This window comes from Oncorhynchus keta, chromosome 2 (genome assembly GCF_023373465.1).
Source record: "Oncorhynchus keta strain PuntledgeMale-10-30-2019 chromosome 2, Oket_V2, whole genome shotgun sequence".
NCBI classification, from domain to species: Eukaryota; Metazoa; Chordata; class Actinopteri; order Salmoniformes; family Salmonidae; genus Oncorhynchus; species Oncorhynchus keta.
The window spans coordinates 75,054,929-75,082,109 of NC_068422.1; the positions used below are offsets into that span (position 1 = coordinate 75,054,929).

Consider the following 27,181-nt stretch of genomic DNA (forward strand, 5'->3'; position numbering starts at 1 on the left):
AGCTAATCAATTTCAATATACTTTTTATCCCTCCTCTGAATAATAATTTTTTATTATTCCAAGAGTGGTCTAATCACCAGTCATAACGACATATTTTACCTGTAACCTTCTTGATGTCCTCCTCATCAGTGGAAGTTGTTGAAGAATCACATCCCACAAATGCACAGCACTGGTAAGCATAGGGAACTGATACTGACCTGTAGACCACAATAGGACCATTATCATTCAAAGTTTTGCATGACCCCAACCTCACAGTTGGACTTAAGTTTAGTTACTGTAAGTGAATTGGGTTTGGCTCTACAGTGAGTTCACATCTAGTTCAGGACAGTGTGAGGTCATTTGGATGAATTACTGGGATTCTAACCTTAGTTTGGGGAGGCTCTTTGCAGTAAATACATTTTTCATCTGCAGGTTTCCAGTGAGTTTCAGTTGGTTCAGGGAACTCAGTCCAGTTGTTGGAATGCTGGTCAGCGAGTTTAAGCTCAGGTCTCTAAAACAAACAGGACATATTAGCATACATACATTCCTGGAACACACTACTAGCATAGGTACACATTTGTTTAAACAGTAATGTATTTGTTATCATGACTTGTATGAGAACGGATTTAGTTTTTACCACAGTACAGTGTCCTACTCACAGGTTTGTTAGCACCGTCAAATAGAGGAAAGCATCTCTGTGGATGGTTTTCATTTCATTTCTACTCAGGTCCCTGCAGTAAAGAAAATTACTTAATGATGTGTTCATAATCAGGGCAGCAAATTAAGCATGCTTTTTTAATTTAACCTCTGGCATGAGCTAGTGAAAGCAGAACTGAGTTCATTTCCAATGAGATCTACTTAGGCCCTTCACCTTTAAGCCTCAAGGTACTATAGGCTGCAAGTGTGTGTGAGTGTGTGTGTGTGTGTGTGTACTCACAGCAAGCGCAGGGCAGACAGACCCTGGAATGTGTCCCTGTCGATTTGTTGGATGTGGTTGTGCTGCAGGCTTCTATAATTAGGGCAGAACACAGAATATACACTCAGAAAAAGATAGAAGATGGGGGTCATCTTGAGCGTAATGTTTAAAAATGTGTTTGTGCTCTTGATCACATTCCCAACAATATACCTTACTCACATTTCCTGCAGCTTTAGACAGCCCTGGAAGGAAGGCAGCTCCTCAATCTCATTGTAGGACAGGTCTCTGATGGGCAAAAGGATGAAATAATGTAATCTGGAATGTCACCAGCATTTATGTGAAACAGATTAATAAGGTAGGATAAGGGTGAGAGGTGAGGTTGGGGATACTTACAGAGTCCGCAGCACCTTGAGATCCTCACAGAGCTCAACCGGTATGGCAGCAATCTTTGTGCCTGTCAAAGTACTGAGAAAGAAACACTCTGATTTAATTACCACTGACAAACGGTCTCACTTAACCTCAAACAAGGCAGAAAAAAAGCCAATCACTCAATCTGTCTAACACAAACACATTCATTCTAACATTGTTGGTCAGTGTCAGTTGTGTATGTTGATGTAAAGCATCTGCTGTATTGTGTACTCACAGACTCTCCAGGTTGCTAGTCCCAGTGAGACAGGGAAAATCCTGCATCATACTGGCTCCACGCAGCATCCTGAAACACATACCTCACAGGGTTAGAACACAAACAGGTATGACAGACCAGAGACTAACTTTAGTCGGAATAACTGTTCACTCGTAACATTAGATCATGGTATGAAAAAAGCATCTGAGCACCAGCGATATACAGTGTATTGTATCACATGGTGATTTCATACACTGTTATTGTAAAGCAGTTAATTCAGAGATCCTTACAACACTATGAATACAATGCTCAGAGTACCAGACTTGGCTTTCCAACAGATATGGACAGGGACTTACAGGGAGTGCAGGTCAGACAGGTTCTGGAAGGCTGAAGTTCCCACAAAGGACAGGGGGTTGTCATACAGGTGGCTGGGGAGGATAAGAGAAGAGGACACTGACAGTAAACTAATTTACTATGCGAGAATGGCACCATCTTCTGGACAAATATCTTATAGGGCCCATGGTCAGTCACTATACCAGATTGGTGCTGTAAGTCAGTCACTATATTACCAGCTTGGTGCAGTCAGTCGCTATATTACCAGATTGGTACAGTCAGTCAGTCACTATATTACCAGATTGGTGCTGTCAGTCAGTCACTATATTACCAGATTGGTGCTGTCAGTCAGTCACTATATTACCAGATTGGTGCTGTCAGTCAGTCACTATATTACCAGATTGGTGCTGTCAGTCAGTCACTATATTACCAGATTGGTGCAGTCAGTCAGTCACTATATTACCAGATTGGTGCTGTCAGTCAGTCACTATTTTACCAGCTTGGTGCAGTCAGTCAGTCACTATATTACCAGATTGGTACAGTCAGTCAGTCACTATATTACCAGATTGGTGCTGTCAGTCAGTCACTATATTAACAGATTGGTGCTGTCAGTCAGTCACTATATTAACAGATTGGTGCTGTCAGTCAGTCAGTCAGTCACTATATTACCAAATTGGTGCTGTCAGTCAGTCACTATTTTACCAGCTTCGTGCAGTCAGTCAGTATATTACCAGATTGGTACAGTCAGTCAGTCACTATATTACCAGATTGGTGCTGTCAGTCAGTCACTATATTAACAGATTGGTGCTGTCAGTCAGTCACTATATTAACAGATTGGTGCTGTCAGTCAGTCAGTCAGTCACTATATTAACAGATTGGTGCTGTCAGTCAGTCACTATATTACCAGATTGGTGCTGTCAGTCAGTCAGTCACTATTTTACCAACTTCGTGCTGTCAGTCAGTCACTATTTTACCAGCTTCGTGCTGTCAGTCAGTCACTATATTACCAGCTCGGTGCAGTCAGTCAGTCACTATATTACCTGATTGGTGCTGTCAGTCAGTCACTATATTACCAGATTGGTGCTGTCAGTCACTCAGTCACTATATTACCTGATTGGTGCTGTCAGTCAGTCACTATATTACCAGCTTGGTGCAGTCAGTCACTATATTACCAGATTGGTACAGTCACTATATTACCAGATTGGTGCTGTCAGTCAGTCACTATATTAACAGATTGGTGCTGTCAGTCAGTCACTATTTTACCAGCTGGTGCAGTCAGTCAGTCACTATATTACCAGCTTGGTGCAGTCAGTCACTATATTACCAGATTGGTGCAGTCAGTCAGTCACTATATTACCTGATTGGTGCTGTCAGTCAGTCACTATATTCCCAGATTGGTGCAGTCAGTCAGTCACTATATTACCAGCTTGGTGCAGTCAGTCAGTCACTATATTACCAGCTTGGTGCAGTCAGTCAGTCACTATATTACCAGCTTGGTGCAGTCAGTCAGTCACTATATTACCAGCTTGGTGCAGTCAGTCAGTCACTATATTACCAGATTGGTGCTGTCAGTCAGCCACTATATTACCAGATTGGTGCTGTCAGTCAGTCACTATTTTACCAGCTTCGTGCTGTCAGTCAGTCACTATATTACCAGCTTGGTGCAGTCAGTCAGTCAGTCACTATATTACCAGCTTGGTGCAGTCAATCACTATATTACCAGTCAGTCAGTCACTATATTACCAGATTGGTGCTGTCAGTCACTCAGTCACTATATTACCTGAGACAGTTATGTGTGTAAATTACCAGATGATATTTTAACTGTAGTCAGTCACTATATTACCAGATTGGTGTGTTTCACTATATTACCAGACAGTCAGTCACTATATTCTTGTCAGTCACTATATTACCAGATTGGTGCTGTCAGGTCACTATTTTACCTGATTGGTGCTGTCAGCCAGTCACTATATTCAGATTGGTGCTGTCAGTCACCAGTCACTATATTACCAGATTGGTACAGTCAGTCAGTCACTATATTACCAGATTGGTGCCCTCAGTCAGTCACTATATTACCAGATTTGCTGTCAGTCAGTCACTATTTTACCTGATTGGTGCTGTCAGTCAGTCACTATATTACCAGATTGGTGCTGTCAGTCAAGTCACTATATTACCTGATTGGTGCTCAGTCAGTCACTATATTACCAGATTGGTGCTGTCAGTCACTCAGTCACTATATTACCAGATTGGTACAGTCATGTCACTATATTACCAGATTGGTGCCCTCAGTCAGTCACTATATTACCAGATTGGTGCTGTCAGTGTCACTATATTACCAGCTTGGTGCAGTCAGTCAGTCACTATTTTACCAATTTGGTGCAGTCAGTCAGTCAGTCACTATATTACCAGATTGGTGCTGTCAGTCAGTCAGTCAGTTACTGAGACAGTTATGTGTGTAAATATGATAAACTGTACATACTAGTACAGTGTTTCCCAACTCCAGTCTTGGACTACCCCCAACAGTACACATATTTTGTAGCCCCGGACAAGCAGACCTGATTCAACTGGTCAACTAATCATCAAGCACTCAATGAGTTGAATCAGGTGAGTTTGACTGGAGCTACAACCAAAATGTGTGCCGTTGGAGGTACTGGAGGACTGGAGTTGGGTAACACTGTGCTCGTACATGAATGTGTGAAGGCTTAAGGTTCTATTCTATAGTATTTGTTGACTGTCGAACTGGCTTTGAAGTATGGTCTTACATGGTGCGGAGCAAAGGGTTCTTGTGGAAGGCTCCCTCAGGTACGGCTGCTATGTCGTTGCTGTGAAATCCACTGGAGGAAAATGAAAATATACACAGTGAAACAATTATTCTAACCACAATCTTTGGGATGAAGGTGGAATATTAAATATGCAATGATACAGTTGCAACAGCTGAACAAGATATAAATTGTGATTAGGAAAAGCGAGAGGTCCAAATTAAGTAAACTGTTATAGTTGCCAATATGTAAATGACCACTAATTTTGTATGCACAGCTTCTGTATGCTACAGCTTCCTGATTTCTGCACTTAATGTGGCTAATTCCAGTTTTCACCATTAGATGGCATCTTTCAATCTAGAGCATGTCAATTATTTGCCTGAAGGTTTTACTGCTAATTAATCTATACTGCTGTCATAAAACATGGTAAATTCCATATCTGTTCAATATTGTTTTTCCATCAGAAATATGAAAGGACACCATCTGGAGAACAGTTGTTACTGTCCACATTAAACATTGTGAAGTCATGATCTATTGTCCAAGATGTCCCAGTGACACTGTGAAAACAAAGACCAGGTAATGTACCTAATGTGCCTGCGTCTTTTATCTAGTAGACATGTCCCTTATATCCATCACAAGTTCAAGGGATCAAGAAACCATTGTACAGGAACATTAAGACAGCCTCTCTCTCTACTACAGTGCTGACAGACAGGAGAGGAGAGCAACAAAGGTAAGGAAAACAGATAGAGGAGTGTATTCTTGGGGGCACTAGTCAGACCCCATCATTAATCTCTCAGCTCCCCCTGCCAAGGTTCACAGTTCCACTGAGACACATCAACAGCTCACATTTCTACAAAAACACTGCAGCCTGCACACAACCACAGTTACACTGGAGAAAAGACGAGGGGTCTCCTCTTTTTGCAGAAAATGATATCACCTCCTGGCCACATGTCACTTACTGACTAAACAACCTAATCACTCAAGTTGACATTTCAGATTTTAAAAATCTCACAAAGGGAATCTGTGTACGCATGTGCATCCCTGTGTGTCAGTGACGGGCGCGTGTGCGTGTGCTTCCATTTGTGACTGTGTGTGTGTGCATGTGTTTGTCATGGGACAGTACTCACAGCTCCTTCAGTTTGGGCAGTGCCTGGATTGCTTCTGGGAAGGTCATCAGGTTGTTGAAGTTAAGATCCCTGAGGGGCCAAAAGGAGCAGGGAGTTTCATAATCATTACACCACACACCACAGCACACTCAATCATACTGTAATCATTCACTAGCAGTGCTGTGCAAACATACGGTCACCTTAACGATAGTAAAATATTGATCTTCCAGTTTCAGGCACAACACTATAAAATAGCCAAGTGTACTGTCGTTCCCATGACAGACTGGAGTGCTCATAATATAAGGTAGGCTCGTATAGTAAGTAAGAACATTCTCTTTATGCTTTATCAGTGTCAATGTTGAGTGAGTGTGACACCGCAAAAATAATTGTAACAGCCATGGTACGTCTAATATGGCTGCTGTTAAACCATAGGTCAGAATGTCTCTGTCCCCTCCGGACTAAAGATGTTGTGTCACTGTTCAGGCTGGCGACGCAGGAGGAAGCGAACAATGGGAGGGTAGTGCAGATAGCCATCACGGACTCCGCTCCATTTATCCTGGAGCAATTACAGGAGGAAGTGGACACACTGACGTCCCGGCTGCTCTGGGAGTGTGTGTGGGGAAGGGGGGCTCATACACACTGACGTCCCGGCTGCTCTGAAGTGTGTGCTCTGAGTGTGTGGGGCTCATACACACTGACGTCCCGGCTGCTCTGAGTGTGTGGGTGTGTGTGTGTGTGTGTGTGGTGGGGGGTGGTGAGTGGCTCATACACACTGATGTCCCGTCTGCTCTGGGTGTGTGGGTGTGTGTGGGGGGTGAGTGGCTCATACACACTGATGTGTGCTCTGTGCTGAGTGGCTCATACACACTGATGTCCTGGCTGCTCTGGGGTGTGTGTGGGGGGGTGAGTGGCTCATACACACTGACGTCCCGGCTGCTCTGGGTGTGTGTGTGGGGAAGGGGGGCTCATACACACTGACGTCCCGGCTGCTCTGGGTGTGTGGGTGGGGGGTGAGTGGCTCATACACACTGATGTCCCGGCTGCTCTGGGTGTGTAGGTGTGTGTGGGGGAGGGGGAGTGGCTCATACACACTGACGTGCTGCTCTGGGGGTGGGGGGTGAGTGGCTCATACACACTGACGTCCCGGCTGCTCTGGGTGTGTGGGGGGGTGAGTGGCTCATACACACTGACGTCCCGGCTGCTCTGGGTGTGTGGGGGGGTGAGTGGCTCATACACACTGTTAATGAGTTTGTATTCAAATGCACTTACAGCGTCTCTAGGTTCTCTAGCCCCGTGAAGCAGCTCTCCCCAATCTCCTTAATTCTGTTATTATGCAGATGCCTGGAAGATAAAGGATATATTTATATTCCATTCCCGGCTCAAATTAGACTTCACTGTTGCAGACGAGCCAAAAGGGACATTGAACAACAGAAGGAACATGTACAGGATATCTAGTCTGTGTGATTGAACATGCGGGGAGGTTTTAATAGGAATCCATCTTTATTATATATATATATATTTTTTTACCCCTTTTTCTCCCCAATTTCATGGTATCCAATTGGTAGTTAGTCTTGTCTCATCACTGCAACTCCCGTATGGGAGGCGAAGGTCGAGAGCCGTGCATCCTCCGAAACACGATCCAACCAAACCGCACTACTTCTTGACACAATACCCACTTAACCCGGAAGCCAGCCATACCAATGTGTCGGAGGAAACACCGGAAACACCTGGCGACCGTGTCAGCCTGCACTGCAGCCGGCCCACCACAGGAGTCGCTAGTGTCAGCCAAACCCTCCCTAACCCCGACAACGCTGGGCCAATTGTGCACCACTCCATGGGTCTCCCGGGTTGCGGCCGGCTGCGACAGAGCCTGGACTCGAACCCAGAATCTCTAGTGGCACAGCTAGCACTGCGATGTAGTACCTTAGACCACTGCGCCACTCGAGAGGTCACCTGTCTGGATTTTTAAGCAGGATATAATATAGCAATTCTTATTGGCATACAACACACATAAAACAAAATGCTCAATCTGCCACATGGCATCCCATCCTTTGTGGATGAACAACGCAGCACTTTTCACATCTCCCACACTCCCTGCCTGGTAGTAAGACCCAATTCAATCTATTCATCAGGTAAATGTCCTCTGCAGCTATCACCAGAGACCACAGTGATTGGTAAGTCAGGTATCATTGTGAGTGCTGGTGTGTCGAAGGCTGATGGATTCAAAGTATTTTCTTCCTGTTTATTCTTGCCAGCCACTAGGGACACAGCTCTGTCCTTTTTCCCTCTAACTGGGCTCTGCAGCCATAGCATTTTCCTTGTGCGTGTGTGTGCATTCCACAGTAAGTGATGGCTTCATACAGTATGTTGATGTATTTAACTGAGAATTTAATTTGACTTGGAGTGGAATGGATTTGAACATCTGCAATGTTTGAATGGTAGAGAAGTGTAATCTGAGGGTTAGTTCCTTTGACACTTTGTTTAAAAATATTAAAATTGTTACATGTAACTGTCTTTCATAATAAAAGTTATATTCTATTACCCATGATTCCTACATTTTCTTCTTCCAACAGATGTAAATCTCCACCAAAAATATCTAATGTATGTGCTACATCTGAATCTACAGTCAATGAGTTGAACCCCCCAAACTCTCCCATATGGGAAGGAGCACAGAACAGATCCTCTGTTTTGACTTGAATAGTTCAGACATGGGTTTAAATACTATCTTGAGTTTACTGAGCTTGCCTGGTACAATGGAACCAATAGAATAATCACAAGGAGTCCAAACCCTGCCCCTCTTGCACACCAGAGAGACTAGAGCAAACGCTAAATGCATTTGAAAGATTTAAAATAGTATTTGAACCCAGGTCTGGAATAGATAAATCTGCAACACTCACAGCACCACCAGACTGGAGAGGTTGGCAAAGGCATTGTTGGGGATGTGGGTGATGCGGTTGAGTGCCAGGGTGAGAGCCTGCAGGTTAGCCTGGTGTCTCATGGGGCCCACTGGGACCTCAGTCAGGCTGTTGTCATCCAGCCAGAGGTGGCGGAGCTGCTGCAGGCCCTCAAAGCTATCCTCAGGCACCGTCGTGATGTGGTTGGCATCCAGACGTCTGCAGAGGGAGGGGGGGGAAAGAGATTTTAGAAACCTTTATCTTACTAGTTATGTCACACCAATATGTGAATCCTGTCATACATTCACCACCATTAACATTCTCACGTTGAGGACATTTCATATTGATACAGCACATAACAGACAGACAGACAGACAGACAGACAGACAGACAGACAGACAGACAGACAGACAGACAGACAGACAGACAGACAGACAGACAGACAGACAGACAGACAGACAGACAGACAGACAGACAGACAGACAGACAGACAGACAGACAGACAGACAGACAGACAGACAGACAGACAGACAGAAAGAGAGAAAGAGAGAAAGAGAGAAAGAGAGAAAGAGAGAAAGAGAGAAAGAGAGAGAGAGAGAATCAAGGGCCATGTAAGGAATGGTATTTATGAGGTATTTCTATGGCCTCAGTAGAAAAACATTAACACTACGGTCTTCCATTTTTAACGATCGTTGTCTCTGATTGAGAACCATACTTAGGCAGCCTGTTTTCCCACTATGGGTTGTGGGTAGTTGTTTTCTGTCTCTATGTTATACTATACAGAACCTTTTAGGTTTTCATTTATTTTTCTTGTTCTTTTGTATTCAGTGTTCAAATATATTTAATTAAAATATTGACACTTATCACGCTGCGCATTGGTCCGATCTTTCCTACTCCTCCTCAGAAGAGGAGGGAAACCGTTACAACTACATTATAACGTATGTATAGAAAGCATGGCGTTACTATACAAATTGGCATTTAATTACTCTTATAAATATTCTGCATTTATTTCTAACTATTTAAACTGCTCTGGTGAGGACTACAATCAAAAGGTTTTAAATAGCTTTGTTCTACACTCAAGGTTTCTACTAGTTTTGTATTTGGCTGGTGCTGCACATTCTGTTCCTCATTCATGAAACCTGCTTCTTAATGTAGTATCACAACGTTCACTCTCTCCCTCGCAACAAAAGCTCTATCCCTTTGTAATTCTGCACTTCCACAGACTCCCTCTAAGTTTCAATCTCCTCTTCCCTAGCTCTCTTTCCACCTCCATGACTCCATATCTCTCTCTCCCTCTACATTCCCTACGAGTCTGTGTTGGAAGCAGAAAGGCACGATGATTGACATCTAACTCTCAAAGGCATTATACAAACCCAGCTAGGCTCTGCCAAAACATATTACTTCAGCTACAGACCTTAGCCCCTAAGAGAGAAAAGACTCATGCAAAAAAAAGAGAAGGAAAAAGAGAGGGAAAACGTGGGACTGAGGGAAAGGATCTGGAGAGGTGATAAATGGCAGAAAGCTGGATTTTCAGCATGTCCCGGACCAGGCTTCCAGCTGGAACTCATCCTACACTATTCACAGTCAGAGTCAAAAGAGGCACAGGGAAACAAAGATGGAGTAATGCTCAGTCATAGTCCCTCGTCGAGTGACATGCAGTAGTCACAGAGTCACTAAGTTAAGGTCAAAAGAAAAGAGACGCTGAGGAGCTGGGGATTTGGAAACCAGTGCAGGGTTCTACGCTGACTATTTTTACAAGGAGCACATGTGCGCGCCTAAGTTGAAAAATGTAGGCGGACACAAAGACATTTAGGAGCACAATGAAAAATATTTGAGGTATTAAAGCTAGAATCCTTAATTTTTCTACTGGTACCTGAATTAAAATTCCAGGTCACACAGCAATAATTACAATTGCTGCACTGGAGAGCCATGCAGTGTCTAGGAAACATAACCCACACACATCCCTTTCAAACCCATACAGGCAAAAATCAACCACATAAATAAATAGATGATGTCTAACTGTTGGTAAATGCAACGTGGTGGGGGGTAAAGACAGCATGGTAACCAGATGGTGCTGTGTGAGCTGTGTAAAGGTTAGTGCAATGATGCAGGCCAGTCTAGAGGAAGCTAATAGGTCAATTGCATTGTAGAGTGAATGCTTCCCATTGTAAATGTCATGATTATGCTTGTGATGTCCATGAGTTTTGCCATTTCAAGTCTCTAAAAGATGTGTGTGTGTGTGTGGGTGTGTGTGTGTGTTTCCAGATGGGTGAAGAGATAGGGGGACTCACAGAGACTGTAGAGAGTAGAGGTTCTTTATAGCTGTACTTGGAACAGTCTTCAGCTGATTATTCTGCAACATCCTGAGGGAGAGAACACAGCTTTATAACCTGAACTGTGGTCGCACCAACATGCCTCCTCATTACAATTTCTGCACAACCAAATTGTAGCAAAATGCTTGTGTTCCATAGCGGCAACAGTGCAGTAATATCTAACAATTCACAACTATACACAGATCTCAAAGCAATAGAATTGATTAAGAAATATATAAATATTAGGACGAGCAATGTCGGAGTGGCATTGACTAAAATACAGTAGAATACATACGGTATGAAATGAGTAAAGCAGTATGTAAACATCATTAAAGTGACTAGTGTTCAATTATTAAAGTGACCAGTGATTCAATGTCGATGTATATAGGACAGCAACCTTTAACGTGTAGGGTTGAGTAACCAGGTGGTAGCCGGCTCGTGATGCAACAAGCAGTCACGTGGTGTGTACGAGAATGAGAAGATCAGCTCTGTATTGAGTTAAAGTGTGAACACAGTATGAAAATGTATGCACTCACTACTGTAAGTCGCTCTAGATAAGAGCGTCTGCTAAATGACTAAAATGTCATGTAAAATGAACACAAAAGGATCACAAAGTGTTACAGCCTCTCAACCTCTTATCTCTATAAAGGGTCAAAATCATTGACTAACTAGCACCTCAGGCTTTGTTTCATAAGCTTGTGTATGGGTTCGGGGTGAAGTAGAGTGTACACTATGCATTACAGTATACTTGACTGTGGGGAGGATGTGTGTGTCTCTGAGCACACACGTTTGTGTCTGCATGCATATCCCATATGAAAGAATACTAGTGTATACTATGGTAGGAATAGTATAGTATTCACTCACTGTAGTGTTTTTGCAGACTTACCCACTATTGTTTTTTTGCAGTCTGAAGTCTGCAAAAACACTACATTGAATACTGTAGTATGCTGTAGTATTTACGGTTTACTGTAGTATAAATACTGTAGTAGAAAACAGTAGTTTATACTATAGTATTGTTGCAGTCATTACTGTAGTATTTACTAAAGTGTTTTTGTTTTATCATCTATTTCATAGAAGTGGGGGGGCTCTCTTTTTGACAAAACATACTGGACAAATACTAAAAGAACACATTTCACACAGTTGTGTCAAGTTGGCTGGATGTCCTTCAAGTGGTGGACCATTCTTGATATACACTGGAAAAACTGTTGACCATGAAAAACCCAGCAACATTGCAGTTCTTGACACACCAAAGCCGGTGCGCCTGGCGCCTACTACCATAACTAGTTCAAAACTCACTTACATATTTTGTCTTGGCCAATCACCCTCTGATTAGCACACATACACAATCCATATCTCGAGGCTTAAAAATCTACTTCATCTACACTGATTGAAGTGGATTTAACAAGTGACATCTATAAGGGGCCATAGCTTTTACCTGGATTTACCTGGTCAGTCTGTCACGGAAATGTTTTGTCCACTCAGTATATATGGTCTATCCTTGGCCTGTATTTTTCTCACTTACAGGGGGCACAAATTGGGATATGGGGAGTGGAATGGGCAGGGTATATGCAAATTAAATACTGTAATATTTAATATAGTAAAAAATAGGTTTTGGCTGACTGACATTTCAGCAATATTTACTAGTGTTTTTTGTGGATAATTCTGTAGTATATACTATAGTATTCATCAGTATACTACAACATTATATACTACTCGTACTACACATGATCAAGAGATACTACAGTGTGTAGTATAGTATACTACAGTAAGTACTGTAGTATTCTACAGTAAACAGTAAACTGTAGTAATTTTTATGTGGCATGTGAGTACTTGACCATGTAGTGATGAGCGTTAGTATCCATCTGTGGATTCTAGTCTCTACTGGACACAGATGTGGTTATGGTGACTATCTCCCTTCCTCTCTACTATCAGTAGTCTCTGTCGTCAAAGCAGGCTAGGGCCCAGGGGAACAGGCCCTCTGGTTTCCTGCCTCTTCACACACGTCACATGGCCACTGCTCGTTGGGAAGGAAGTGAACACCTCCGTTTTATTTCATTCACCTGTATTTCATTCACCAGTTTTATTTACAGGTGTGTGCATGTGAATGTCTGTGTGTTTGATTTTGTGTGGGTTGTGCCCGAGCACTCACCAGTACTGGTCTTTGAACCCTTGGCTCAATGTACAGTCACAGAACATACAGGTATTATATGAGTGTTTGTCTGTGTGTACGTGTTGTAAGTGTGTGTGGAGGACCGATGAGCGGCACACTAACAGGACTTTGAGCTGATGCAGTCCAGACAGAGCGTCAGGGTGGATGAATGAGAGGTCATTTCCTGCCAGTCGCCTGAGGTAGAGAGAGAGGAAGAGAGAGAGAAAAAGATGGTGATCAATTCATGATTGCATCGAAAGCAATGATTCATATAGTAATCTATATGTTGTTGGTACAACTTTCAAAGCTCTCAATTTAACAGCTTCACTTTGAAATGTTAATACATACAAGATTGAAAATCATTGACCAAAAAAAACGAATGAAAACACCCCACAGGCTCCAGTTTGTGTCACCAGGCATAGCATAGCATAACATAACGCCTGGGGTGCCAGAGAGACGTGTCAGTGCGACAGCATTTTCTCACTTCACCAGACCCTCTGGGGAGAGTGGACACATTAGGACTGGGCCTAGGTTTCCCTTCCTGGGCCTGGTCTACCTCCCCTTCCCTTCCAGCCAGGATATCAGGAAGAACTGGCAATGTGAATAATCATGTGGGGGCGGGATGTCAGGGACTCATAGTTCCACCAAATCTGGCCTGGGAGATTAGCACCAGATTTATCACCCTCTGCAACTTGAGCTGGGTGGCATTAGATTCCCCTGCAGCCAATAGCTGCTGGGTGTGAGACTGAGAGCCTGGGGAATCTGAGTAACAACTCCCACCATGCCCTAATACAACCCCACAACGCACCCCCTTACTGGGGCCTACTCGGGGACACACTTCCAGGGATGTCGAACACAGTTGGTCCATCATATAACAACCAGACAGCATCATATGACAGGGTCTCTAGTCTAAACACACAAATACTAGTGGCAGACTTCCACTGTGATCCAATGGCAGACCATGTTTAAAATAATATTTGTTGTGGTTGACAAACATGGCTGGATTTGGAAGGTTATATAATGGTACATGCTCTACAACTTGGCTTGGCTCTGGCTCAAACCACAGGATTCCACAGGACACCCAAATCAATTTGGCTTCTCATGAGTCTTTATCAACTATTCATTGACGGAATTGTTTCCTTTTGACAGCATTTTTATTGTTTCCCAGCAGTAAATGAACTGTTGAAGTACTTGTAGTCAAAGGGGCCAGTTTCATGCACATATGTTAAGCCTACCTGTTGACTCTCTTGCACTAAGTTTGCTGCAACTGCAAGCCCAACTACTGACAATTATTCATTATTAATCTAGGACTCAAGTAACAAAGCATCAGGTTTGAAAGCAGAGTAGGATTCATGTGCAAATTGTATGTGGTTAGTGTGTCTGCCACATTTATATGGTACTGTAAACTTCACGTCCAGTCTTGGAGCTGGTAAACGCCCACATGTCTACGGCCAAGCCACCACACGTCGGCCTGCTAACAAATTGCTAAGACGTCCTTCATGTTTCAGGGTGAAGAACCTCCCCACCCATTCCCTTTCTGTCAACAAATTCAGAACACGTCCCCCTAGGCTTTGATGAAGGCAGAAGAATGTGCTAAGCCTTGTTGAGGAAAGACTAAATCCTTCCCTTCTGTAGCACCACTCCCACAACCATTCTATTTCACTAAGAAACTCACTGGTAGACAACATACACTTCAACATCAGAAGGTGAAGAGACCAGGAACACACGCTCATGGAGACAAATGTGTACAGAGACAAACACATACAAACACAAATTGAGGGGGACGACTCCCCTACATCTCTTTATCGGTCAGCATGGTAGCTAGGCTGTGTTGTGCTTTGTTCAGGATGGGAGGTGTGTATGAAGGAGGGTTGCGTGACTATCAGGGAATGTTTCTCTCTGGGCATGTCCCCCTCTCTTCTCAGTAAGCCCTCAGGGCTGGAGCTGTGGTTCAGTGACAACACCACCACGCCATCCTCTCAGTTCACTCAATGAAACCTTATGATTTGTTTCAAGGATAAGGCTAAACAAACACAAATTAAAAACTCTAGACAGCTGTCAACAAAACAGCATTCCGAAGCACAAAAATAACTGCTAGGCCCTACAGCGCTGCTCAGTAGGGTTGGGCGGTATCCTGATTTTCATACCGAGATACCGATTCTGTACCATACCGGGGTATGCGGGATTATCGGCAGTGTACACAAGGGGAGCTAATTCAAACAAAACAAAACTAGTTTTTTTGTTTAGTTTTTTTGGGGTACAGAACAATTTAGGCAACAGGGATCCTGATCCAGGAGGGGATTGAATATCTTGAAATCTAGCCTCTCAGCTTGCAAGTTAGCAAACCAAATGCGTAGCTGGAGCCCTCCGCCGGATATAATTGATTTTGACACATTTTAGGATTTCTTATAGTTGAAAGCTGCAGCTGTACAGTCCATCGGTAAATAGTCTATCGGTAAATAGCCCACCCAATTGACCTACCTCATCCCCATACTGTTTTTATTTATTTACTTTTCTGCTCTTTTGCACACCAGTATCTCTACCTGCACATGACCATCAAATCATTTATCACTCCAGTGTTAATCTGCTAAATTGTAATTATTCGCCTACCTCCTCATGCCTTTTGCACACATTGTATATAGACTCTTTTTTTTCTATTTTCTACTGTTTTATTGACTTGTTTATTGTTTACTCCATGTGTAACTCTGATGTTGTCTGTTCACACTGCTATGCTTTATCTTGGCCAGGTTGCAGTTGTAAATGAGAACTTGTTCTCAACTAGCCTACCTGGTTAAATAAAGGTGAAATAAAAAATAATAATAAATAAATAAAACGCACCCCATTTTTTAAAAACAGTATTGAAAATGATAGACAGTATTTTGAAAAATATCCCGGTATACGGTATCTCCCAAGCCTACTGCTCAGCTCCAGAGCAGGATGGAACCCAGAGAACAGGTTTCACTAAGTATATATGACACTGGGCAGGAGCCTGCCCCTGCCTGAAAGGTAATGTTGAGTGGTGGAGTGCAGAGAGAGTGCCTTTTTAGCCGGGTTCTCATGGAAACCATTGTTTTGCCTTCTTCCTTCCTGCCTTGCATTCCTCCACTTACAATGCGATGAAATGTAAATTGCCCTTTGACAGAGCAGATGAAGTAGACCTAGTGTTCAGAAGAGAAGGGAGCAAAGACTTGTCCGAGATGATAGACACAGACAGGCTAAAATAACATGGGCACAGAAGCAGAATAATGTTAGCTGGTCATTTTGCATTCTCAGGGTGACATGTTACCTGATATCAGGTAGACAGATCTTATCTTTACTTCTAGCTCTGAACCAGACAGAGGGGTATTTCAAGAGTAAAAAAAAAAAAAGACAAACACACTAAGATTAGATATGCTCATTGAATGGGTCCCAGAACTGAGACATGCGGTTGCCACCCTGTAAATTCTCAAAGAAAATACAATGAAAGAAAGAATGTGATGCATCTCACATACATGTTCTCTGGAAACATACGTAGCCTATAGTCATGGTACTTTTTGATAGTCATCATGGTGTAACTTGCCCTTTCTGGAAACACAAGGCGTGACTCTTTGGTGTAAGAGAAACTACAAGGTTCTTCATATCTCGTTGAGCAACTTGTTGATCAAACACATAATACAACTGGTCTGTTGTGGTTGAAAACCACTGATTATCATATGCATGTGACAAACTGTAGTGGGTAATGTACTAGAAAAGATGAATACTCACAGTTCTTCTAGATAGGGGAAGTTCTTGAAGACAAATGCCGGGAGCTCTGTGATGTTATTCATGCTGATGTCACTGGAACCAAACAACAAGTGTCATGAGTGATTCAGCATTTCTCTCAGGTTAGAAACAGAACACAGCCCTGATTCCAATTCAAATCTCAAACAACCAAGCTGGATTTATACTCCTTAAGACACAACAACAGAGAATTGCAGAAATAGTATATAATGTTTGATGCCATGGTTGTGTGTAACACATGTATCTTTTTTGAGGCATAACTAGGAAGTAACTGCTCAGAAGCATGCTTTCAACACTGTTACATTGGTTTTCCTGTAGATTGGTAGAGGGGAAGTACTGTCATCTTCCCCAGCAGTATAATGCTTCATTTGGGCCAAAACAGGTCCCCAGCAATACTGTAAACCCTTGAAGAAACCCTCCTCATATTGCCCAGGGGACGTTCACTTTTCCAACTCACTGCAAAGAAAGACAGGCATGTAGCAGCACGACAACTATGCAGACAGCACTCACGTTTCTTCCCCACCTGACTAATCCAGTATGTGACTTACATATGTAATACATAGAGAGTAACCGTAGGCAAAAATTGTCATCGAATCCAACTAAAGTTCTAGGAATTGATGAGAGATTGTTATATAGGCAGGTTTAGTAAAGATTGTAAACTGTTTTTTAGAATGATCCTAAAGCAGCCTACAGATTAGTACAGATCATCTTTACTTCCAATAACAATGACACAGGCTATAGTATAAAAAGACAGCAAAAATGGTATGACACCATAACAATTCCCTTGTGTTCCACAACAGAGAGTAGCTTTTAACTTCGGGCCACTCTCATCTTGATTAGGAATCCATTCATTGGTTTCAAAGAGGAGTCCATAGACATCAGATGTTAGAGTTGAACCACAACAGGACTGAAAAAAAACATCCTGATTTTGATAATGAAGCGAAACCCCCAAAAAGGGTCAATCTAGGCCTCCCGGGTGGCGCAGTGGTCTAAGGCACTGCATCGCAGTGCCACCAGAGACTCTGGGTTCAAGCACAGGTCCATGGGGACAATTGGCCTAGCGTCGTCCGGGTTAGGGAGGGTTTGGCCGGTAGGGATATCCTTGTCTCATCGCGCACTAGCAACTTCTGTGAGCAGGTCGCTAGGGTGTTTCCTCTGACACATTGGTGCTGCTGGCTTCCGGGTTGGATGCAGTGCGGCTTGGTTGGGTTGTGTTTTTGGAGGACGCATAACTCTCGACCTTCATCTCTCCCAAGCCCGTACGGGAATTGAAACAATTGGATACTACGAAATTGGTGCGAAAAAAATACAATTAATAATAATAAAAGGGCCAATCTTGAATTTCACTACCAGGCCTCCCCAACGTCTTGCATGTGTGTGCATGTAGGACTTTGGATCCTTAAAGGATAATATCGCCCGCCACAATCCCACCCCCCACGTTTCTAACTACAAAGGCCCTCATCATCCCTGCCATCTATCTTCCCCATCTCCAGGTTACCTAGCTTATCCAATTGCCTTCTAGGAGCTGTACAATGGAGCTTCCACCTTGATCCACCCCCCTACGGACTCTCCTTGGGACGTTGTGTGGCCACTATTTGGAAGGCTTTCCCGGTGGTCCCTTTGGATACATTCGGTCTTGCTGACAGCACCCCTACACCCGCACTCTGTAACCATCTTCCACAGGCTGTTGGCTGCCATGGTCAAGAGTGCAGGCAGCCACAGGGACAGGATGAAAGGGGTGGTCTGTGAATGCTGTCACCCTCCCTCCCAGCTGCTTTAGTCATCAGGGGACCTACCTAGAAATACAGCTGTGATACATATAGAAAAGACAGCACTCTTTCTGAAGCAAAACAGTTACATGCCCACTGTTCTGAGGGTATGAAATGTCAACATGACATCAAATAATGCAAAGGTGTCACTTTGGGCTCATATCAGCCTTGGTGGGAAACGGAAAGAATCACATTTCTAGCAAGAGTTGCCAAAAGTTTCACTTCTCAAGCGAGATTTCCCTACAGAAAAAAAAGGAGATCAGTGACAAAGAAATCCAACAGAGGAAAGTATGGGGAGCAGGCAGCAGAGGAAAGTATGGGGAGCAGGCAGCAGAGGAAAGTATGGGGAGCAGGCAGCAGAGGAAAGTATGGGGAGCAGGCAGCAGAGGAAAGTATGGGGAGCAGGCAGCAGAGGAAAGTATGGGGAGCAGGCAGCAGAGGAAAGTATGGGGAGCAGGCAGCAGAGGAAAGTATGGGGAGCAGGCAGCAGAGGAAAGTATGGGGAGCAGGCAGCAGAGGAAAGTATGGGGAGCAGGCAGCAGAGGAAAGTATGGGGAGCAGGCAGCAAAGGCTGTTGTCAAGTCTCAACAGAGCACCTTTAAAACTCCCTGGGAATTCACTGCCTATCCAAGTAAACAGAGACACACAGATCATCTTTTACTCAGAAAAAAATGTCTGCTAAAAGACATGATACCTTTCCAAACTCACTTTTGGGGTCAATGTCAAAGACAAAATCTATACCTTTGAAACAATTAAAAAAAATAAGCAATAATTCATCTGCTATGATGCAAGATGAGAATAAATATATTATCTCAGCATTATCTCAAAGCCAACCACAACCTCTCCATGGTAAGAGGGTCAAAAAGACATCAACCCTGTTCAAGTCTCTGGCAAGTGAGAAATTATACTTGTTATTTAGTTGCTTATTGTGCAGTCTCTGATGGTTGGAGCATGGTTTTAGAAAAGCTTGTGGTTATAAGCACATCCTTAAAAGACTTTGGTGGAGGGCTAATAAAGAAGGCCTGAACACTGTTTATGCTCCCAATTCACTGATTTATTGACAACGTTTTGATCCGAAACAAATCTTGGTCAGAATGATTTTAACCTGAGCTCGGAGTTAGCTTTCCCCTCACAATTACACAGGCCACTGGTGTTTGTCCACAGACCAGACAAGGAGCTCAGCAAAGCCACAAAACAACCACAGAGCTCCACATTACAGACAGAGAACTATACATGGAAAGATTGCACTGCTTGGCAAAGGCAGACCAAAAAGAGATTCAACTTAAAGCGACTCCAAAACCAAGGCGTGTATGTGGTATGTGTGTGGGCGGATCAGACACTGGCTGGCATGGAGCCATGAGAGGGAGGGGAAGCTACCGTGCCAAGAACAGCAAGGATTGACAGACAGGACAACGGCAGATAACTAAGATAGAGATATGGGGAAAAAGGTTACTATGTCTGTCCTTTGAAGATCTCTGGGTGATGAGTTGGAAGGCGTTGAAGGTAGCAAGTGTAAAAAGTATCTGATGTAGTCTCAGCAAGGGCCATGATTCAAGGAGGCATAGCCTTAGTTCAGATGTACCATGAATCCCAAGGTGATCTTCAAAAGGAGGACAACTTCACTTCCTCAATACCTTTTGGCAGTGTTTATTTAGCCGGCTTATGTCATCTGAATGAAAATCGATATCCTGCCGGTACGTCATTTGTTGAGGTAGAGAAGCCAAACCGGGCACCAACCCAACCACCTGCTACCATTGACTACCTCCGAAGTAAAGCAAACTCAGTAATGCTTTGGCTTTTTAGCCCCCTGGTCCCTTGACAGCAGAGTTGTGGGAAAAAATGCAAGTAATGGGTAACTATTTTCTCAGCTGGCTGTTTCTTATTGATTAAAGAGGTGAAGGTGGTGAGAATTGAGGAAGATGGCTGAGGTTCCCTGGCTGCCATGGTGGAAAGGAACAAGGGCACGTTGTATACACAAATGGGCAGAGTGTTCCACCATGGGAGTGCAGAGAAGGTCAAGCATTTACCACATGGGTACAAGGGGAGGCTGATTCGCTGTAGCTAGAGTGCAAACAACCAGCCTGCAAGGCAAACATGTCAGTCCTAAAACGGTGAGAGACAGAGCGAGAGAAGTGATTGATATGGGTATGGGAGTTGTTGTCGTTGGCTTTCATTAAACTTAGTTATTTTGCTATTCAAATGTATGCTTTTTATGCCAATTAACAACATTGAATTGAACCAAGAGAGAGAGATTGACAGAGAATGTGATGATGAGAGAGTTGGAGAGGACTATGGAAAAAGATGATAAAAATTGTGAAGATGAGTAAGTGATTAGAAGTAAAAAAAGGAGTGAGAGTTGTGTATAAGGGAGAGAGAGAAAGAGACAGAGCAAAAGGGGGGAGAGAGAAGTAAACATTCTACCATCTTGTAGTCATCCTGTTTGGGAGCGGGAACCAGTGACTGGCTTCTTTCACCTCTGCTGACCATGAACAAAAGTATCATTCAGCTTAAGATGGATAGAGGGCACCAATGGCAAGTGAGCTAGCTGGACCAGTGAGTGAAAGGGCATTAGTCCCCCTATCCCCTCCCTCCCCTAAACTTGTGCTTGTTCACACTATGAAAGGACTTCAATTGAGATGAGATGTGAGAAGTGAACCCCTCCTATCCCAAACCCTCATGCCCCCCCCGCACGCACACATGAGAGCGAGAGTGCACACAGTCACCAAGCCCTCAAGAGACTGAGATGTTCTTTCGTCACTCGTATCTGTCGGAGGGGAAATTTGTGTACAGGGTGAGGGGGGTTCCAGAACGTATTTCTCTTTCTCCCCACCTGTTGTCCTCAGGCAGGAGAGTCTCATTTTCAGCTGCCAATAAAAAACGTAATGTACACACCAACATGCTGCAGGCAGCTCCACCCCCCAGCCCACCTCTCCAACCTTCCCCTGGGCTGCTGGCTGGTGCCAACCCAACACTCTGATTTATGGACTGATAAAACAAAGGGCACAGGCCAATTCCTGCCTGTGTCAAATTCCGTAAGATTATGTAAATCAACAGATGCATAAATGTTAAAGTATTGTAGGATATTGCCAATGAAAGTGGCAATGTACAGTACTGTATATTATTTTGTGACTAAGTATATGGGTTAATAATTTTGAAGAATGACCACACATGAAATAAAAACTTGAAGTACCGCTCTAAATAACTACAAATGCAGGACAAGAGCAGGTCTAGTCATAACTGTCTGAAACTATTCCAATTTAAGAAGACATTCCAGAATTCCAAGGCCTGACTTTCAAAAGATGAAGTTAATGTTTGTGCTCCTATTTCTGTAAGTTCTCTTCATAACAGAACTGCTGCCTTCCATTTTCCTCTCTGCTTCTCTGTACAACAGATTCAGTACCTTCGTGGGGTGGCAGGTTGTACTGGATGGAATCAGAGCAAGAGGAAAATCACAAACAAAGCCAACCTTCTGGGAAACCATTCTCCTCTCTGCTTCTCTGTACAACAGTTTCAGTACATTCATGGGGTGGCAGGTTGTACTGGATGGAATCACAGCAGGAGGAAAATCACAAACAAAGCCAACCTTCTGGGAAACCATTCTCCTCTCTGCTTCTCTGTACAACAGTTTCAGTACATTCATGGGGTGGCAGGTTGTACTGGATGGAATCACAGCAGGAGGAAAATCACAAACAAAGCCAACCTTCTGGGAAACCATTTTCCTCTCTGCTTCTCTGTACAACAGTTTCAGTACATTCATGGGGTGGCAGGTTGTACTGGATGGAATCACAGCAGGAGGAAAATCACAAACAAAGCCAACCTTCTGGGAAACCATTCTCCTCTCTGCTTCTCTGTACAACAGATTCAGTACATTCACGGGGTGGCAGGTTGTACTGGATGGAATCACAGCAGGAGGAAAATCACAAACAAAGCCAACCTTCTGGGAAACCATTCTCCTCTCAGCTTCTCTGTACAACAGATTCAGTACATTCATGGGGTGGCAGGTTGTACTGGATGGAATCACAGCAGGAGGAAAATCACAAACAAAGCCAACCTTCTGGGAAACCATTCTCCTCTCAGCTTCAATGTACAACAGTTTCAGTACCTTCATGGGGTGGCAGGTTGTACTGGATGGAATCAAAGCAGGAGGAAAATCACAAACAAAGCCAACCTTCTGGGAAAACATTCTCCCACCTCTGGGGACAGCAGGGCCTGCAATGTGCCTCTTGTAAGACTGCTGGACCTGTCTGCTTCTGTCATTATCTCTCGCTCTGTGTGTGTGTGTGTCAATTTCACTGTCTCTTTCTGTCCATTAATCTCTCCCTTCAGTATTTCCTTTACTCAATTTATCAAGCTTCACTATTTGCCCGTCTTGCTGATTGATCCCTGTGTTTCTGCTGTTTGAGCAAAAAAGCTTATAATTTCCACTAAACGTCACAGCAGATAATGTGTACCCCAATGAATATATTAGTATGCCAGCGAACAAGCAACTTAATGTAAAGTGTTACCAAAATATATTTCTAGTACTAAGGATGTAATTCCACCTTTGATGAGCGCTAACTGGGATTAAATTAACATTATGGAGGTGAATATTTTGTTTAGTTCTTTAAACAAACATTAGCTCACTTCCGGTTAGGAGCATTACCAGCTCAGCACAGCCTCCCTGTGAATTAACACTGACAAAAAAAGTATTTCTACAGCTGTGATGTGTCGCACTAATCCATCATGACCCCTGCCCCCTCTACTCACCAAAACACAGAAGGAATGGAAAGAAGGGGAGTTTAATAAGAGACGGAGAAGAGACATTAATGGAGAGAGGGAGAGAGAGAAATACAAGGAGAGAGAAATAGAGACAGCTGCACTAAGGGTCAATTCCACAGTAACAGACAAATATTTTTACTTTAACATGCATTTCAAACAAAAACCAATGATTGACCACTTTTAACAATTTCCACTGAACCTTTTACAAAAACACATTTACTTGAATTGTCAGAGGAAATTGCTAGGTAGTCCCTGTGCATGGAGTTGTATCATTTGTTTGCAATAATTGGTTTTTGTTTGACATGCATTTTAAAGTGAAAAATCACTATGTTGGTGTGGAATTGCTCCAAGGCAACCCGTCAAATACTCTGAGGGCTTGAACTGAATATATCACGTAGTTATGAGCTAAAAAGCTGTCACAAAGCATTTGGTTAACCCTTGCTCAGTGTAGGTGCACAAGAAGCCTTCAAGCCCACACTTCCAATCGTAATAAGTAGACATCACAATTGTAATACAATATTTGGGGATATGTTGGTAACTTACATGTAAGTCTGAAAAAATCATGATGTTTGATAACAGCATACATACACTACACTGTGTCGAGGTTGACATATTGGTAAATACCACGGTTTCTCTTCATTTTACCTGACACAAAACAACACTGGCAGTTTATTGGGTCAACTCTAGAGCGTGTGTATTTCTACAATTCTGCTGGATATTAATGAACTCAAGAAGTCAATAAAATGTACTTACAGTCAATGTGGTGTAATGTTCAGGCACCTAGGTGGAAACAAAGGTAAAAACCAACCCCTCAGCTTTTATGTTATGTAAATAAAGGTGATGGTGATATTGTATATATTTAAATGTCTCATTCAGTCTTGGATATGAAACTGTTCTGTATCAATACCCCTGGGCCCAGACGTCAATTCAACATCTATTTCACGTTGGTTCAATGTAATTTCATTGAAACAACATGGAAACAACTTTGATTCAACCAGTGTGTGCCCAGAGGGTAGTCTTCTCAAGGTCAGATCCTTCCTTCTTTTCCACATTAGGAAGCACATTTCCTTCATCCACCTTCAATAAATAACACATAGACCCTTTGACGCCCTTGGGCGGCTGCTCTGTTTATCATTAACTAAGACATTGTGAAACCTTTAAGGCCAGTTAACCAGAAATGTATTAACTATGTAGTCCCAGTCTCAGTTTCTCCTCAGTTAGTAATGCTCTCTCTCTTTAGTAAGGTAGTGCAGAGCAACTCGCTTTTCTTGCTACAGAGACAAAGACAGATATGATGGCGGAATCACAGGGAATACAGAAAAGAAACAGTCATCAGTCCTTAAAATCAACTGTAGGCTAACTAAAAGACCCATGTCATAGGGCTTTTGGTTTAGTTGTTATTTTCTGTTGATCACAACAGCTTTTTCCTTTCGGCGGTTCCTGAACAAGATTCAGAACATTTTATTTTGTTAAAAATATAGTCTACAAATAATTTAACATTGCACATTTTCCCCATGTTGATAAATTGCTTGAGCCACAATATTGCAATTTAGGAAACTTTGGAAGTAAATAAGACTTCATTATTACAGTAAAGTGTTACTGAACTGACACATTCGGGGGTTGAATTCTGGGTCATTCTGAATTCCCTGTAAGATGAATTTGAAAGGTTTTCCTGCATCACTTTGTAAAGGAAATGTAATGCAAATATCAGAAAACCAACCACAACAACTGTCTCTGAGATGGGTAAGTGTGTCCAAAGTGTTGTCTTTTAGGGGTAGGCATACACTTTCTCTGCCATGATGTGAGTTGGTGAGTGGAGTCGCATTCAGGATAAACAGTCTCAGGCAGGTATTTCTGGGATCTGTTAATGTTTGATCTCCAATTTTATAAAGGCCAAATGAAAAGGATTACACCAAAGCATCATGAGGTTCCCTCTGTCAATGCCTGTGCTGGATCAAACCTCAGACTTCTCACAGCAGTAGGCACAAAATGTCTTCTTAGTTCTATTCCTTTACATCTCAACAGAGTCAGTCCAGACTACAGAGCCAAGACAGGCCGAAGAATCAGCTAATTAAGATCTTCTTACTTTACATGGATGATGGGCTACTATTCCACATGTCCCTGAATATAAGTGTAAAAAATCATGGCTGTTGTCTAAGAAAGTGAAAGTCCAGGTCCCAGGCCAAGGAATATGCTATAGCTTGTATGCTTTTCAGTAGAGTAAAATACTAGGGTATAAGAGGGGTCATATCAAGGAAAGGTCAGCAAGTGAATGAGTTTGGACCAGCATGAACCATTTGGCAACCATTGCCTAGCCAATACTGTATATACTGTACCAACCTTTAATTTTAAGGCCTACTTTTCCTCTGGCTGTTCATCATTCTTTGTGTTTGCTCTCTCATACCAACCACAATAATGTGTTTGCTATCAGTTGAATAACTGATCCACAGCCCAAAGTTGTAATAACGCACTCGATTATTTTGCTTAATTGACAGCCATTGTGCAAAAGTTTGCTCCAGTACTTACTCGAGTAAGTAGTGGCCGACCTTACCGTTACAAACACTTCCTAACTAGGGAGAGATATTGATTATAGGTTTAATCGTGTTTTATTACACAGTTTCAATATGTGTTGATACTTACAGATAGTAGGTGAAGGCGCTTAGACCAGTTGGGACAGTGGTCAGTCCTTTCCCAGAACAATCGGCGCCTCCGTCCTCGTCGCAGCTGCATGAGGACGAACAAATAGCCGGAGTGGAGTGTCCTTGACCAGCCGCACCATCCCGTAGTGAAAACAACCGCAAAAATATCCAGATGACAAACACGCGCATGTTTTCCTTCTGTTCAGACTAAGCAAAAATGGCTTTACGTTTCTCTTATAAGGACATGTAGGCTACTTTTCGTGTGACTGCTCGGTTGTGATGGCTTGTCCAAGAAGCTTGAATACGTATTATTATTGATAGGTAGTCGACCACTTCAAGGATATAACATGTTAATGCATCAGTCCCACCAAACATATATCTGCCCTTGTCAAGTCTGAGACATTTCCTTTACTCAAACAATGCTGTTTACCTTGCACTAAGTGTCCTCATATTCATCCCGTGTGGAGTGTTGGTCCTATAAAAATAAGTATCACCCGTCCGTCCACACAGACGACAAAATCGACACCTTTTGCTTTTTTCCGTTTTCGTTGTCCCATTAAATCAGCAAACCAGACGGATCCGTGCGTGGACAAAATAAGAAGCCTCAGTACAATTCTCCAACCGAAATGGGAAACACTTGGTGCGTTATTTTTGCTATTGTTTCCCTCCTGATTTGTTTCCTGTAGAAAAACACAGTCAGCTTTCAGCCATTCCTCACGTTTCCTTCCTTTGCTCCCTGCCACCAGCAGCCCGCTTTTTCTTGCTCACTCGGTAAGCACCCTGCCGGACAACCTGCCACACGATCTGCTGAATACAGTATGTTAATATTGACCTACATATTAATGATTTCACAACGTCACACTTTTGCTTTAGTAAGCAACATACTGCAATTAATACGTTTGTAATTGTGTAACAATTAATTTAAATGATCAATTCATTTCCACCTCGGTCATTTCTTTGAGTGTGATACCATCTCAGGTTAGTCCTGTGGTAGTAATTGGTCAATATCTGATATAATGGTAGGCTTACCATTATTATTTTAATGAATTCCAACTGAGTGAAATGTAGTTGTTATTATTAGATAGGCCTAATTGTCAGGTTATTTACATTTTACCATATGATTTCTACCAATAATACTGTAGGCCTAAAATAAAGTGTAACAAACAGTTTCTAAGAGCACATTCTTATT

The 27,181-nt window shown here is 42.9% G+C and overlaps 1 protein-coding gene across 2 annotated transcripts in view; it reads right to left on the reverse strand.

Moving 5' to 3' along the window:
- LOC118362587 (leucine-rich repeat-containing G-protein coupled receptor 4-like) overlaps positions 1-26,797 on the reverse strand; it is a 30,712-nt gene extending 3,915 nt beyond the window's left edge. Inside the window, exons 1-17 of one of the 2 annotated variants that reach the window (XM_052483540.1) lie at positions 25,994-26,136; positions 24,107-24,133; positions 16,812-16,883; positions 13,191-13,262; positions 10,898-10,969; positions 8,610-8,825; positions 6,982-7,053; positions 5,734-5,802; positions 4,610-4,681; positions 1,874-1,945; positions 1,539-1,607; positions 1,289-1,360; positions 1,115-1,180; positions 917-988; positions 639-710; positions 365-490; positions 100-197 (exon numbers count right to left, since the gene is read on the reverse strand). In XM_052483540.1, coding sequence (XP_052339500.1) covers positions 100-197; positions 365-490; positions 639-710; positions 917-988; positions 1,115-1,180; positions 1,289-1,360; positions 1,539-1,607; positions 1,874-1,945; positions 4,610-4,681; positions 5,734-5,802; positions 6,982-7,053; positions 8,610-8,825; positions 10,898-10,969; positions 13,191-13,262; positions 16,812-16,873 — 1,282 coding nt within the window. In that variant the 5' untranslated portion in view covers positions 16,874-16,883; positions 24,107-24,133; positions 25,994-26,136. Of the gene's footprint in view, positions 1-99; positions 198-364; positions 491-638; positions 711-916; positions 989-1,114; positions 1,181-1,288; positions 1,361-1,538; positions 1,608-1,873; positions 1,946-4,609; positions 4,682-5,733; positions 5,803-6,981; positions 7,054-8,609; positions 8,826-10,897; positions 10,970-13,190; positions 13,263-16,811; positions 16,884-24,106; positions 24,134-25,993 lie in introns of both variants that reach the window. The other variant, XM_052483529.1, reaches the window with a different exon arrangement.
- Between the last annotated feature and the right edge of the window lie 384 nt (positions 26,798-27,181).